This window comes from Nomascus leucogenys, chromosome 9 (assembly GCF_006542625.1).
Source record: "Nomascus leucogenys isolate Asia chromosome 9, Asia_NLE_v1, whole genome shotgun sequence".
Lineage (NCBI taxonomy): Eukaryota > Metazoa > Chordata > Mammalia > Primates > Hylobatidae > Nomascus > Nomascus leucogenys.
Window position 1 is genome coordinate 93,706,292 of NC_044389.1, and position 15,692 is coordinate 93,721,983.

Sequence of the window (15,692 nt, forward strand, 5' to 3'; positions counted from 1 at the left end):
ACACGGTGAAACCCCGTCTTTACTAAAAATACAAAAAAAAATTAGCCAGGCATGGTGGCGGGCGCCTGTAGTCCCCACTACTCAGGAGGCTGAGGCAGGAGAATGGCGTGAACCCGGGAGACAGAGGTTGCAGTGAGCCAAGATCATGCCACAGCACTCCAGCCTGGGTGACAGAGCAAGACTCCATCTCAAAAAAAAAAAAAAAATACACAAAATATATTAATAGGACTGTGATAAGGATGGTAAGATTATCAGTGATTTCTTTCCTCTATTCCAAACTATACCATTTCCGTTATATTGTAACGTTTTATGGAAAAATGTCACTAAATGCTAATTAAATCTGCCCACTGAAACCTATAATAAATAAAACAGGATGTCTCAGCAACCACAACAAAAAAGAAACTATAAACCGAGCATGGTAGCACCAGTCTGCAGTCCCAAATACTCAGAAGGCTGAGGCAGGAGGATCACTTGTGCCTGGGAGTTTGAGGCTGCAGTAATATAATAGCACCACTGCACTCCAGCCTGGGCAAAAGAGCAAGACTCGATCTCAAATTAAAAAAAAAAAAAAAAAGAAAAAAAAAAGAATTTTTTAAATACTAAAAATACAACATGTGAAGTAAAAATTTCACTAGGCAAGCTACACAACAACAAATCTGAGATGACAGAAGAGTCAGTGAACTTGAAGCTACATCAATAGATAGAATCTAATCTGAGGCCGGGCATGGTGGCTCACACCTGTAATCCCAGCATTTTGGGAGGCCGAGGTGGGTGGGTCACCTGAGTTCAGGAGTTCGAGACCAGCCTGACCAACATGGAAAAACCCCGTCTCTACTAAAAAATAGAAAATTAGCCAGGTGTGGTGGCGCACGCTTGTAGTCCCAGCTACTCAGGAGGCTGAGGCAGGAGAATCACTTGAACCCAGGAGGTGGAGGTTGCTTTGAGCCGAGATCACACCATCGCACTCCAGTCTGGGCAACAAGAGCGAAACTCCATCCTCAAAAAAAAAAAAAAAAAAAAAAAAAAAAAAAAAAAATCTAATCTGAAGAGGAAATAGAGGTTAAAAAAAAAAAAAAAAAAAAAAAAAACAGGGCTTCAGGGACCCACAGGACAGTACCAAATGGTCTCACATGCATAACCAAAGGCCTTAAAAAGGAGAGAAAGAATATGAGACAGGAAAGAAAATTTTGAAGAAATGATGGCTGAAAATTTCCTCAATTTGAAAAAAGACACATTCACAGATTCAAGAATCTCAGCAAACCTCAAACAGTCAAATGCCTTGCTAAACAGTAAACACAGAGGGAAAAATCTTGAAGCACTAAAAGCAAATGTCACATTACACAGAGGGCAGAAGGAACAGTGACTGGATAAATGGCAGATTTCTCATCATAAAATACGGAAGCCAAAATAAAGTAAACTAAAATACTTAAATTGCTAAGAGATGAAGCACTGTCAACACAGAATTCTATATCCAACCACAATGCCCTTCAAAAATAAAGATGAAATAGGTACTTTCAGATAAAAGAAAGCAAACACAATTTATCACCAAAAGATATGCCCTGCAAGAAAGGCTGAAGAAATTCTTCAGAATTAAGACAAATGATGCTAGAAAATGTAAATCTTCCGGAGACAAAGACGACTACCACAAATGGTAAATATCTGGATAAACTTAGAAGACTTTTAGCTCTTAAGTTCTTAACATTACATGATTATTGAAAGCCAAAATTATATTGTTGTTTTCTGGGGCTTATAATATACGTAGTTCCAACACACATGACAATAGCATAACTGACAACAAACAGAGGTGATATAAAAGAACAACTTACAGGCTTTGTATACTTTACGACTTGTACAATATTACCCATAAGTGGTAATACTATAAAAACAGACTGAAAAGAGCAAAGAAATATACTTAAATTGCTAGAGGAATGTGCAAAAGAATTAAGTTGAAACCCTTCCTGATACTATATTTAAAAATTAATTCAAAAGTGAATCGCAGAACTAAATGTAAGAGCTAAAATTATAAAACTTCAGAAAAAAACACAGGAGGTAAGTCTTTAGGACTTGGTTGAACAACAGTTTTTAGACATAACACTAAAAGCAGAGGCAATAAAAGAAAAAATAGGCCGGGCACAGTGGCTCACGCTTGTAATCCCAGCACTTTGGGAGGCCGAGGCGGGCGGATCACAAGGTCAGGAGATCGAGACCATGGTGAAACCCCGTCTCTACTAAAAATACAGAAAATTAGCCGGGCGTGGTGGGGGGTGCCTGTAGTCCCAGCTACTCGGAGAGGCTGAGGCAGGAGAATGGCGTGAACCCGGGAGGCGGAGCTTGCAGTGAGCCGAGATTGCGCCACTGCACTCCAGCCTGGGCAACAGAACGAGACTCCGTCTCAAAAAAAAAAAAAAGAAAAAATAACTAGAATTTACCAAACCTACAGACTTTTTTGCTACAAACAAAACCATCAGGAAAGTAAAAGGATGGAAGAAATATTTACAAGTCACATGTCTGACAAGTAGTTTGTATCCAGGATACAGAGCTCTTCCACTCAAAAATAAAAAGCTATACAGCCCAGTTAAAAATTGAACAAAGGATCTAAATAGACACTTCTCCAAATACATAAATGACCAATAAGCACATGAAAAGATGCTTAACGTCATTAATCATTAAGGATTAAAAATCAACACCAGGCCAGGTGCGGTGGCTCACGACTGTAATCTCAACACTTTGGGAGGTCTAGGCAGGTGGATCACCTGAGGTCAGGAGTTTGAGACTAGCCTGGCCGTTATGGTGAAACTCCCATCTCTTCTAAAATTACAAAAATTAGCCAAGCATGATGGCGGGCACCTGTAATCCCAGGTACTCAGGAGGCTGAGGCAGAAGAATCGCTTGAACCCATGAGGCAGAGGTTGCCGTGAGCCAAGATATCGCACCACTGTACTCCAGCCTGAACAACAGAGTGAGACTCCGTCTAAAAAATAATATAATGAAAAAAATAAATAAAAATCAATACCACAATCAGATACTACCTCATGCCCTGTAGGATAGCTAAAATCAAAAGCCAAACAACAAAAAATGTTGGCAAAGAGATGGAGAAATTAAAACCTTCATATAGGCTGGGTGTGGTGGCTCACGCCTGTAATCCCAGCACTTTGGGAGGCTAATATGGGTGGATCACCTGAGGTCAGGAGTTCAAGACTAGCCTGGCCAGTAAGACTAGCCTGGCCAATATGGTGAAACCCCATCTCTACAAAAATACAAAAATTAGCCCAGCATGATGGCAGGTGCCTGTAATCCCAGCTACTCGGGAGGCTGAGGTGGGAGAATCACTTGAACCCAGGAGGTGAAGATTGCAGTGAGCCGAGATTGCGCCATGGCACTCCAGCCTGGGCAACAAAGGGAGACTCCATCTCAAAAAAAAAAAAAAAAAAAAAAAAAAAACCTTCATCTACTGTTGCTGGTAATTTAAAATGTTACAGCCTCTTTGTCAGTTTTTCAAAAGGTTAAACAGAGTTACAGCATGAAATAAAAATCCTATGCCCAAGAGAATTGAAAACAAATGTCTGGATTTGCAAACAAATGTTCATAATAACATTATTCATAATATTGCAAAAGTATATACAACCTAAATGTCTATCAATTAATGAATGAGTAAAGAAAATGTAGTACAGCCATGCAATAGAATATTATTTGACAACAAAAGGGAATGAAGTTCTAATGCTACAAAACAAGTGCTTGTACATTATGCTAGGAGAAAGAAGCCACTCACAATACACCATGTATCATATGATTCCATTTATATGAAATGTCCCAAATAGGGACAGAGACAGAAATGAAGATTAGTGATTGCCAGGAGCTGGGGAATTAGGGTAATGGAGGGTGACTGTTAATGGGCCAAAGGGCTTCTTTTTGAGGGGATACAAGTGTTCTAAAATTGATTGTAGTGATGTAGAGACTGTTTCAAAACAAAAAAATTGGCTGGGGGCAGTGGCTCACGCCTGTAACCCCAGCACTTTAGGAGTCCGAGGCGGGCGATTCACCTGAGGTCGGGAGTTCAAAACCAGCCTAATCAACATGGAGAAACCTCATTTCTACTAAAAATACAAAAATTAGCCAGGTGTGGTGGCGCATGCCTATAATCCTAGCTACTCATGAGGCTGAGGTAGGAGAATCGCTTGAACCCGGGAAGCAAAGATTGCGGTGAGCCGAGATTGCACCATTGCACTCCAGTCTGGGTAACAAGAGCAAAACTCCGTCTCAAAAAAAAAAAAAAAATTGTGTATTAGCCCAGATAGAAAAGTAAACACAAGGTGTCTGTAAGAAACACACTTTAAGTGAAGACACAAACAGGTCAAAAGTAAACGGATAGGCTGGGTGCATGGTGGCTCACACCTGTAATCCCAGCACTTTGGGAGGCCAAGGCGGGCACTTGATCACTTGAGGCCAGGGGTTCGAGACCAGCCTGGCCAACATGGCAAAGCCCCATCTCTACCAAAAATACAAAAATTAGCCAGGCATGGTGGCACACACCTATAGTCCCAGCTACTAGGGTGGCTGAAACAGGTGAACTGCTTGAATCTGGGAGGCAAAGGCTGCAGTGAGCCGAGATCACACCACTGCACTCCAGCCTGGGTGACAGAGTAAAACCTCATCTCAAAAAAAAACAAACAAAAAGAAAAAAAAAAGATGGTGAGTGGCTACATAGTAAAGAGAGGGAGGGGCATTTCACAGTAAGTCAGACAATGAAGAAGTCATAATAATTATAAATGTATGCACCTAAAAACAAGGCTTCGAAATACATGAAGCAAAAATTAGCATAAGGCATAGTCAGAATACTCAGTGCCCCAAACATGGTAAGATATTTTAACACTCCTCTTTGTGATTGACAAAACCAGACCAAATAAAAAATAATAATCTAAACAATGTTGGCCGGGCGCGGTGGCTCACGCCTGTAATCCCAGCACTTTCGGAGGCCGAGGCGGGCGGATCACGAGGTCAGGAGATCGAGACCATCCTGGCTAACACGGTGAAACCCCGTCTCTACTAAAAATACAAAAAATTAGCCGGGTGAGGTGGCAGGCGCCTGTAGTCCCAGCTACTCGGGGGGCTGAGGCAGGAGAATGGCGTGAACCCCGGGGGGCGGAGCCTGCAGTGAGCCAAAATCGCGCCACTGCACTCCAGCCTGGGCGACAGCCAGACTCCGTATCAAAAAAAAAAAAAAAAACTTGGTACATACCCCATGAAAGACCACATACTGAGCCATAAAGCAGGACACAATAAAATGAAAATAATGGAAATCATACAGATTATGTTCCCTAACCACATTAGAAAAAAAGATATAAAATTAATGACCTAGCAGTCGGGTATGGTGGCTCACGCCTGTAATCCCAACACTTCGGGAGGCCAAGGCAAGTGGATCACCTGAGGTCGCAAGTTCAAGACCAGCCTGGCCTACGTGATGAAACCCCGTCTCTATTAAAGATACAAAAATTAGCTGGGCATGGTAGTGGGTGGCTGTAATCCAAGCTACTCAGGAGGCTGAGCTGAGGCAGGAGAATCACTTGAACCCGGGATGCAGAGGTTGCAGTAAGCCAAGATCGCACCACTGCACTATAGCCTGGATGGCAGCACAAAACTCTGTCTCAAAATAAAATAAAATAAAATAAGGATTCTACCTAAAGAACCTATACATAAAAGGGCAAAGTAAACCAAAGTAAGCAGAAAAAAGAAATAAATAGTAAAAATAAGAGCAGAAAAAATGAAACAGAAAAGTAATAGAAAATTTGAAGTCAAAGTTGGTCCTTTTGTCAGAGACCACTGAACCAGAGTGCCTCTATCTTGAACAGGGGCTGGGGAAAATAAGACTGAGTCCTTCTGGGCTGCAGTAAGGTACGCATTCTAAGTCACAGAATGAGATAGGAGGCTGGCACAAGATATAAGACATAAAAACCTTGCTGATAAAACATGTTGTAATAAAGAAGGGGGCCAAAACCCACCAAAGCGAAGATGGTGACAAAACTGACCTCTGGTCGTCCTCACTGCTTATTATACACTAATTATAATACATTAACATGCTAAGAGACACTCCCACAAGCGCCATGACAGTTTACAAATGCCACAGCAATGCCAGGAAGTTACCTGATATAGTCTAAAAAGGGGAGGAACCACTAGTTCTGGGAATTGCCCACCTCTTTCCCAGAAAACTCATGAATAATCCGCCCCTTGTTTAGCATACAATCAAGAAATACTCAGAAAAATGGGAAACCAGTGGCCCATAGCACTGCTCTCCCTATGCAGCAGCCATTCTTTTATTCCTTTACTTTCTTAATAAACTTGCTTTCACTTTACTCTATGAATCCGCCTCAAATTTTTTCTTGCACAAGATCCAAGAACCCCTCTCTTGGGGTCTGGATTGGGACCCCCTTTCTGGTAACACTTAGGAAAAACCTAAAAAGTTGACAATCTGCAAGCTAAATTAATCTTTTTTAAATAGGAAGAATACAAATTACCAATACAAAATAATACAAATTATTATTAATGACTTTATGCTAACCAATTCAACAGCTTGGATGAAAAGAAAAAAATTATTTGAAAACGAAACTTATCAAAACTGATGAAACAGAAAATCTGAGAAGCATTTTAAGTTGAATTCATTATCAAAATCCTTCCCAAAAAGAAAACTCTAGACTCAGATTTTTTCACTGATAAGTTCTTTCAAACACTAAAGAAATAATAGAATCAATCTCACACGAACATTTCCTGAAAACAGAGAAGACAACGCTCCCCAAATCATTTTCTAAGTTTAGCATGAAGAATACCAATGAATATACCAAAAATACCAGCACTTGACAAAAAGCAACAAGGTTACAACAAAATCTCTCACATACAAAGTTGCAAAAATATTTACTATTAGCAATTTAAATCCAACAATATATAAGAAGAATAGGCCAGCTGTGGTGGCTCACACGGATTACAAAAGTAATCCCAGCACTTTCAGAGGCCAAGGCGGGAGGATCACTTCAGGTCAGGAGACCTGCCTGGCCAACATGGTGAAACCCTGTCTCCACAAAAAAAATTAGCCAGGCATGGTGGCAGGTGCCTGTAATCTCAGCTACTCGGGAGGCTGAGGCAGAAGAATCACTTGAACCCAGGAGGTGGAGGTTATACTGAGCAGAGATTGTGCCACTGTACCCATCTCCAAAAAAAAAAAGAATAATACACCATGACACCAAATGGCATTTAGTGTTAACATTTGAAAATAAAACAATGAAATTTACATTAATATCTTTAAAAACATAGCATTATCTCAATAGATACAGAAAAAGCTTTTGAGAAAACTCAATATCCGTTCACGACACAAACCCTCAGGAAGCTACTCAACTGTGTATTCTCCATCGCATGGCATGACTATTCCTCTTGGGGAGTGTGAACAAACTATCTTTTCAATGGCAGTCATGCTGGGTTCTGTTGGCCTTGCCATATCTAAATAGTAATAAAACCTATATTTGAAAGCAATCTGATAAACTTCAACAATAAAACCCCTACAGCTGACTTATAATTAATGGTGTTAACACTGAATGCTCTCCTCTAAGAATGAAAACAAGATTAAGTCCATTCTGTAAGGGAAGAGAATGAAAGGAATTACAAGTGGGGAAAAAAGAGATAAAAGTGTTTTATGACAATCATCTATTAGAAACATCTAAGTAATCTACCTAAAAAACTAGTAGAATTAATATGACTTAAGTAAGGTTGTAAGAAATAGGCCAATATACAAAAATTTTATTTCCAACAAAAAATTAGAAATTTTTATAATACTTTGTAATTGCTAAAAAAAGTATTTAATATTTTAAAATAGCATCAAAAAAAGACAAAATACTTAAAAATAATTTTAGGCCAGGCGTGGTGGCTCATGCCTGTAATCCCAGCACTTTGGGAGGCCGAAGCAGGCAGATCATTTGAGGTCAGGAGTTGACCAGCCTGGCCAACATGGTGAAACCCTATCTCTACCAAAAACATAAAAATTAGCTGGGCTTAGTGGTACATGCCTGTAATCCCAGCTGCTTGGGAGGCTGAGGCAGGAGAATTGTCTGAACCCAGTAGATGGAGTGAGTCAAGACTGCGCCACCGCACTCCAACGAGGCAACAGAGTGAGACTCTGTCTCAAAAAAAAGGAAAAAAAATAAGAAATTTGAAAAACAGAATACATGCAAGACCAAAGGCTAAAAGCAACAAACGACTACTCCGACAAAACAAAAAAGACCTAAATAAATGGAGAGATATACTATACTAATGATTAAGACTCAATCATTGTTAAGATGTCACTTCTCCTCAAACTGATCAACAGATTCAAGACAATTATAATCATGATCCCATCAGCCTTTTTTGGAGAAGACAGAAAAGAGATTATTAAAATTTATATGGAAATGTGAAGGACGGAGAATATACAGAACTTCGAAAAAGAAGAAAAAGGTTTTAGGACTTGCAATTCTGACTTCAAGACAATATAAAGTTACAAAATAATCAGAATACTCTAACAGGGCTAGACAAACAGATTTTTGGAGCAGAATAAAGATTTCTGAAAGAGATCCCACTTAGGCAGCCATGCGATGTTCCCAAAGCAACCCAGTGAGAAAAGGAGACTCTTTTCAACAAACGGTGAAAAACAACTGGATAGCCATATGCAAAATACTCAAACCTACAAAAATAATTTCAGATGCATCACAGACCTAAATATAAATTAGCAAAAGCAAAACCTTTTAGAGGAAATAAAGGAAATTACCTTCATGACTTCGAGGTTAGGCAAAAGTGTCTTAGCTCACAGTAAGCAATAACTACAAAAGAAAACACTTATAAATTAAACTTATCAGATATAAATATTTCTGCTCATCAAAAGGTACAGTTAAAATAAATAGGTAAACCACATAGACTTGGGGAAAGTATTTACAAAACATTTATCAGACAAAGGATCAGTATTTAGGACATATAAACACCTTCTGCAACTCAAATAGATGAAAAAAGAAAACAGAACAGTAAAGGCTAAATGAACAAACTCATCACAAAAGAGAACACACGAATGGTCAACATACAAGCTAAAACGTGCTGAATATCACCAGTTATCATGAAAAAGTAAATTAACGCCACAATGATACCACTTCTGGTCAAGATGGAGTGACTAAAGGGGACCAGATTTAGCCTCCTTGCGTGAAATAATAAAAACCTAATAAAATGAATGAAACAACAGCACTGAAGATATTGGACAAGTAACAAAACACAGTGATCCCTGGAAGACAAAAAACAAATGGGCCGCACGTGTGCCCGGCTTACTGCCTTGAGAGAGTTTCCAGGTCGTGGAACAGGGAGGAAGAACCCAGGCAGAGCCTGTGGTCTCCCCAAGTTGAGGAAATGGAGCTGGAAGTCCAAGGAGGCCAAGGTGCCTAGAGCTCACAAGGGAGACCAGCACTGAGTAGAGAGCTGGAGAGAGAGACAGAAATGAAGAGATCTACAAAGGCTCACCCTAGAACTTTTCCTTGAATGACAAATCAGCACTTGCAATGTAAAGGAGCTATCCAATGGCAAGGTGAGAAATCACCAAAAGAATTACAGGTAATAGCATCCAGAACTGACATAAGGATGTGAATAGTACCCATACCCAAAAGTCCAAAAGGAAATGATGTGATATAATTTATATCACATTGGACATATGACATCGGAGTACTAAGAAAGAAAAGGCTTCAGAAGGAGGAAAAAATTAACCCTAAACACAGCCCTGGTCCAATCAAAGAAAACATGAAAGACCCAACAGAAAGGAACTGTTTTCAAGCAACTTAATAATACCACAGAACAAAGTCCACAAATATTTGTAAAAGGCAAACAAAACTAGATAAACTAGAAAACAAGGTAAAATTCACACTAGCTAAAAAGTCAATCAAAATTTATAAGACTTACATAGAAGCAGAAAATTACACCCCATAATGAAACAAAAAATAAACCAATTTTGAAATGAAACAGAAAATAGAATTAGTAGACAAGTCCTTTAAAACAATTATGATGATATTTCATATGATCAGAAGGCTAAAAGAAATATATTAAGTAAAAATATGAAATATTTTTAAAATTTGAACTTCTAAATTGAAAATTACAAAGTCTAAGATGAAAAATACACTTTGAGATTTACAACCCAAGAAACCAAAATTACTAACCTAATGAAACACAGAAAAAAAAAAACCACTAAAAAATGTAATACCTGATAACTGAAATAATTTCAACAGGCCAAACATACTTGTAACTGGAGCCACAAAACAGGAGATAACAGAAAAAAAAAAATCTTTAGGAATCATGGTCAACAACTTTCACATATTTGATGGAAATTATAAGCATGTATAACAAGGCACTCTTTTAATGAAGTATCAGTCACTAGAAACATGAAGAAAAGTGGCTGAGCGCAGTGGCTCACGCCTGTAATCCCAGCACTTTGGGAGGCCGAGGTGGGAAAATCACTTCAGGCCAGGAGTTCGAGACCAGTGTGGGCAACATTGCAGGACCCCGTCTCTAAAACACACACACACACACACACACACAAATTGGCCTGGCGCGGTGGCTCACACCTGTAATCCCAGCACTTTGGGAGGCCGAGGCGGGAAAGTCACCTGAGGTCAGGAGTTCGAGACCAGCCTGACCAACATGGACAAACCCCATCTCTACTGAAAATACAATATTAGCCGGGCATGGTGACGCATGCCTGTAATCCTAGCTACTCAGGAGACTGAAGCAGGAGAATTGCTTGAACCTAGGAGGCGGAGATTGCGATGAACTGAGATCATGCCATTGCACTCCAGCCTGGGCAACAAGAGCGACACTCTTTCTCAAAAAATAAAAACAAAAAACACAGAAAAATTAGACACAGGTAGTGGCACACACCTGTGGTCCTTCCAGCTACTCGGGAAGGCTAAGGCAGGAGGAGGTCGAGGCCATAGTGGGCCATGATTGTGCCACTACACTCCAGCCCAGGCGACAGAGCAACACAGGGAGACCCGGTCTCTACAAAAAGATTTTTAAAAATTAACTGGGTGGGCCAGGCGTGGTGGCTCACACCTGTAATCCCAGCACCTTGAGAGCCTGAGGCAGGCAGATCACCTGAGGTCAGGAATTCGAGTCCAGCCTGGCCAACATGGTGAAACCCTGTCTCTGCTAAAAATACAAAAATTAGCCGGGCGTGGTGACGCACAACAGTAATCCTAGCTACTCTGGAGGCTGAGGCAGGAGAATCGCTTGAACCCAGGAGGTGGAGTTTGCAGTGAGCCGAGATCACGCCACTGCACTACAGCCTGGACGAGAGCGAGACTCCATCTCAAAAAAAAAAAAAAAATTGGCTGGGTGTGGTAGCATATGCCTGTAGACCCAGCTATTGGGGAGGCTGAGGTGGGAGGATCACTTGAGCCCAGGAGGTGGAGGCTCAATGAGCTATGATTGTCCATGCCACTGCACTCCAGCCTAGGTGACAAAGCAACATCATGTTCAAAAAAAAGGAATGATAATAATAGTAGGACTAGCAGACAGAATATCAGTAAGGATACAGAAGCTTGAATAACACCATTAACCAAACTGACCTAACTATAGAACACTCTACACAAACTACCAGAATACACATTCTGTTCAAGTGCATTTGGAACATACATGAAGATATACCATATTCAGGCCAAAAAAACAACTCTTGGTAAATTTAAAAGGTTTCCGGTGTTACCATGAATTTTTTCTTACCACTGTGATATTAATTTAGAAATCAGTGACAGAAAAAAAATCAAAGACAATCCCAATATTTGGAATCAAAACATACTTCTAAAATAACCAGTGGGGGCCGGGAGCAGTGACTCATGCCTGTAATTCCAGCACTTTGGGAGGTCGAGGCAGGTGTATCACAAGGTCAGGAGTTCAAGCCCAGCCTGACCAAGACGGCGAAACCCCATCTCTACTAAAAATACAAAATTAGCCAGGCATGGTAGCAAGCTTCTGTAACTGCAGCTATTCAGGAGGCTGAGGCAGAGAATTGCTTGAACCTGGAAGGCGGAGGTTGCAGTGAGCCAAGATCGTGCTGCTGCACTCCAGCCTGGAGACAGAGCGAGAATCTGTCTCAAAATATAAAATGAAATGAAATGAAATAAAATAAAATAACCAAGGGGTAAAAAAAAAAGACAAAAATATCAAGTATTTTTAAGACAGTTAAAGCAGTAATTGAAATCGAAATTTATACAATTACATGACTATATTAGAAAAGAAACAAATCAGTGATTTCACCTTGTTCCTTAAGAAACTAGAAGAGCAAAAGAAAGAAAGATCAGAGCAGAAGTCAATGAAATAGAAAACAGAAAAATAGGGCACATTCAATGAAATCAAAGGTTACACTTACACTTCTGGGAGGACGGAATGGACATACTTTTCCCTATTCCTCCCACTAAGTACAAATTTAAAATGTGAATATTATAAATAAAACAAATTTTCTCTGAAAGGTGGAGAGAAGGCAAATTAGCTCAGGATCACAGGACACAAGACATGATATATCAGTAAATTCCCTGGGTATTCTTCTTTTTGCCTAAGGTATCCTACTCCTGGAATGGAAGAAGTGAGTACATCAGGAACACCGATGGGCACCGACCAAATAAAAGAACCCCAAACAGGGCTAGGTGCGGTGGCTCACGCCTATAATCCCAGCACCTTGGGAGGCCGAGGCGGGTGGATCACCAGAGGTGAAGAGTTGGAGACCAGCCTGGCCAACGTGGCAAAACCCCGTCTCTACTAAAAATAAAAATTACCCGAGCGTGTTGGAAGGCGCCTATGATCCCAGCTACTCGGGAGGCTGAGGCACGAGAATTGCTTGAACTCGGGAGGCAGAGGTTGCAGTGAGCACAGATCACGCCACTGCACTCCAGCCTGGGTGACAGAGAGAGACTCTGTCTCAAAAAAAAAAAAAGAAAAGCCTTCTCTCTCCAGACCAAATTACCAGTAAAGTGGCATGTTAACCAGAAAGAAAACTTGAAGAGTAACTGCTATAATCCAGCATAACACCACAGAAAAACTAGCCCCACCCATACCAGCAAAGATCACATGGGGAACCTAGATATCCACCCTCATGAGACTGTAATGAAAACAATCCAAGATTCCCACCAGGTAGTGTCAGAGCAAATTAAGCAGGGGATTGGAACTTTCATTCCAATTGGCTAGTTAATGAGCATCCACTCCCCACTGTGTCAGTGGAGAAAAGTAGGGCAGACTGGACTTCCACCATCATCTGCCAGTAATAAGGCATCCCTCCCTGTACCTACTGGAGTGGTAGCAGAGAAGACCTAGTAGAGAGTCAGAACTTCCACCTACACACAGTAACAAACAAGGCCACATCCACCACAGAGATTAGGTGGGGAGCCACAACTCCCAATTCTGCAAAGAATTAAAAGGGAGTTTGCCTCAAATGTCAACACAGACAAGTTAGATAACCTGAACTTCATCCTCTACCTGGCTTAACAAAGTGGCACCAACACTCTACCCTTGTTAGATAAGTATAAGAGAACACTAGTTAAAACAGTTGTTTAAGTAACATGCATAGTCTCATGACATTACAAAAATGCCCAGGTTTCAATCAAAAGTTATTTGTGATACCAAAAAGATACCAAGGCCAGGCACAATGGCTCTCGCCTGGAATCCCATCACTTTGGGAGGCCGAGGTGGGTGGATCACCTCAAGTCAGGAGTTCGAGAACAGCCTGACCAACATGGACAAACTCCGTCTCTACCAAAAATACAAAATTAGCCAGGTGTGGTGGCACATGCCTGTAACCCCAGCTACTTGGGAGGCTGAGGCAGGAGAATCGCTTGAACCTGGAAGGTGGTGGTTGGGGTGAACCGAGATCATGCCATTGCACTTCAACCTGGGCAAGAAGAGTGAAACTTCATATCAAAAAAGAAGAAAAAAAAAAATTTCAGTGGAACAAATATCCAAACCGTATCAACGAACTAAAAAAACAGATATAAAACAAAGTAAAGAAAAATGGTTTGGCACAGCAAATTGGGGTAGAAAAAAAAAGTAAGACAAGAAAAATGGAATTCCAAAAATGTTTAAGTAACCCAAAAGAAAGCAAGAAAAACAATCAAAAAACAAAAACTAAAATGAGGCATGGTGGCTCAAGCCTGTAATTCTAGCACGGTGGGAGGCCAAGGTAGGTGAATCACCTAAGTCTGGGAGTTCAAGACCAGCCTGGCAAACATGGTGAAACCCCACCTCTACTAAAAATATAAAAGTTAGTTGGGCTTACAGTAGATGCCTGTAATCCCATCTACTCGGGAGACTGAGGCACAAGACCTACTTGAACCCGGGAGGCAGAGGTTGCAGTGGGCCAAGATTGAGCCACTGCACTCCAGCCTGGGCAAGAGTAAGACTTTGCCTCAAAAAAAAAAGGGGGGGGGGGGAGTCTGACAACATCTGTAACTATGTAAATGACCCAAATACCTAAATACAGCAAATAAAAGACAAAAACTGGCCAGGTGCAGGGGCTCACGACCGTAATCCCAGCACTTTGGGAGGCCGAGGAGAGCAATCACTTGAGGTTCGATGTTCGAGACCAGCCTGACCAACACAGTGAAAACCCGTCTCTACTAAAAATACAAAAAAAAATATAGCCAGGCGGGGTTGTGGGCACCTGTAATAGCTACTCTGAAGGCTGAGTGAGGAGAATCATTTGAACCCACTAGGCGGAGGTTGCAGTGAGCCGAGATCATACCACCGCACTCAATCCAGAGTGACAGAACGATACTCCATCTCAAAAAAAAAAAAAAAAAAAAAGCCGAAGATTGACAGGCTGAATTTTAAAAACATAACCTAAAGCCAAGCACGGTGGCTCATGCCTGTAATGCCAGCAGTTTGGGAGGCCATGGCAGGTGGGTCTCTTGGACCCAGGAGTTCGAGACCAGGCTGGGCAACATAACAAGACCTGGTCCCTAAAAATAATAAAAAAAAATTAGCCAGGTGTGATGGTGCACATGTGTGGTCTCAGTTACTTGGGAGGCTGAGATGGGGGAACTGTTTGAGCCCAGGAGGTCCAGGCGGCAGTAAACCATGATTGTGCTACTGCAATGCAGCCTGGGTGACAGAGCAAGACCATGTCTCAAAAACAAAAAAAGGCCAGGCGCGGTGGCTCATACCTGTGATCCCAGCACTTTGGGAGGCCGAGGAAGGTAGATCACGAGGTCAAGAGTTTGAGACCAGCTTGGTCAACACAGTGAAACCCCATCTCTACTAAAAATATAAAAAATTAACCAGGCATGGTGGCGGGTGCCTGTAATCCCAGCTACTCGAGAGGCTGAGGCAGAAGAATCGCTTCAACCCGGAAGGCAGAGGTTGCAGTGAACCGAGATGACACCATTGCACTCCAGCCCAGGCTACGGCGCAAGATTCCTTCTCAAACAAAAACAAAAAAGAAAGAAAACATAACCTAACATTATTTTGTGTACAAGAAATTTACTTCAAATAAGCATGTTGAAAGCAAAAAAAAATTAAAAAGGTATATGATGCAAACATTAATTAAAGAAAAACAGGAGTGACTATATTAATATCAGAAACACTATACTTCTGAGCAAAGAAAAACTACTAGAGACTTCAATATTTCTCTGTAATAACTGTTAAAACTATACATATGTTCATAGCAAGAA

At 41.0% G+C, this 15,692-nt stretch overlaps 1 protein-coding gene across 8 annotated transcripts in view; it reads right to left on the reverse strand.

Moving 5' to 3' along the window:
* The window catches only part of MLLT10 (MLLT10 histone lysine methyltransferase DOT1L cofactor), a 212,401-nt gene that overhangs the window by 166,607 nt on the left and 30,102 nt on the right, over window positions 1-15,692 (reverse strand). Inside the window, exons 1-2 of one of the 8 annotated variants that reach the window (XM_030819222.1) lie at window positions 9,325-9,444; window positions 8,780-8,831 (exon numbers count right to left, since the gene is read on the reverse strand). The exons of 6 other annotated variants lie outside the window; for them this stretch is intronic. In XM_030819222.1, the coding sequence (XP_030675082.1) occupies window positions 8,780-8,785 (6 nt within the window). In that variant the 5' untranslated portion in view covers window positions 8,786-8,831; window positions 9,325-9,444. Of the gene's footprint in view, window positions 1-8,779; window positions 8,832-9,309; window positions 9,445-15,692 lie in introns of those variants that run through there. One more of the 8 variants, XM_030819223.1, reaches the window with a different exon arrangement.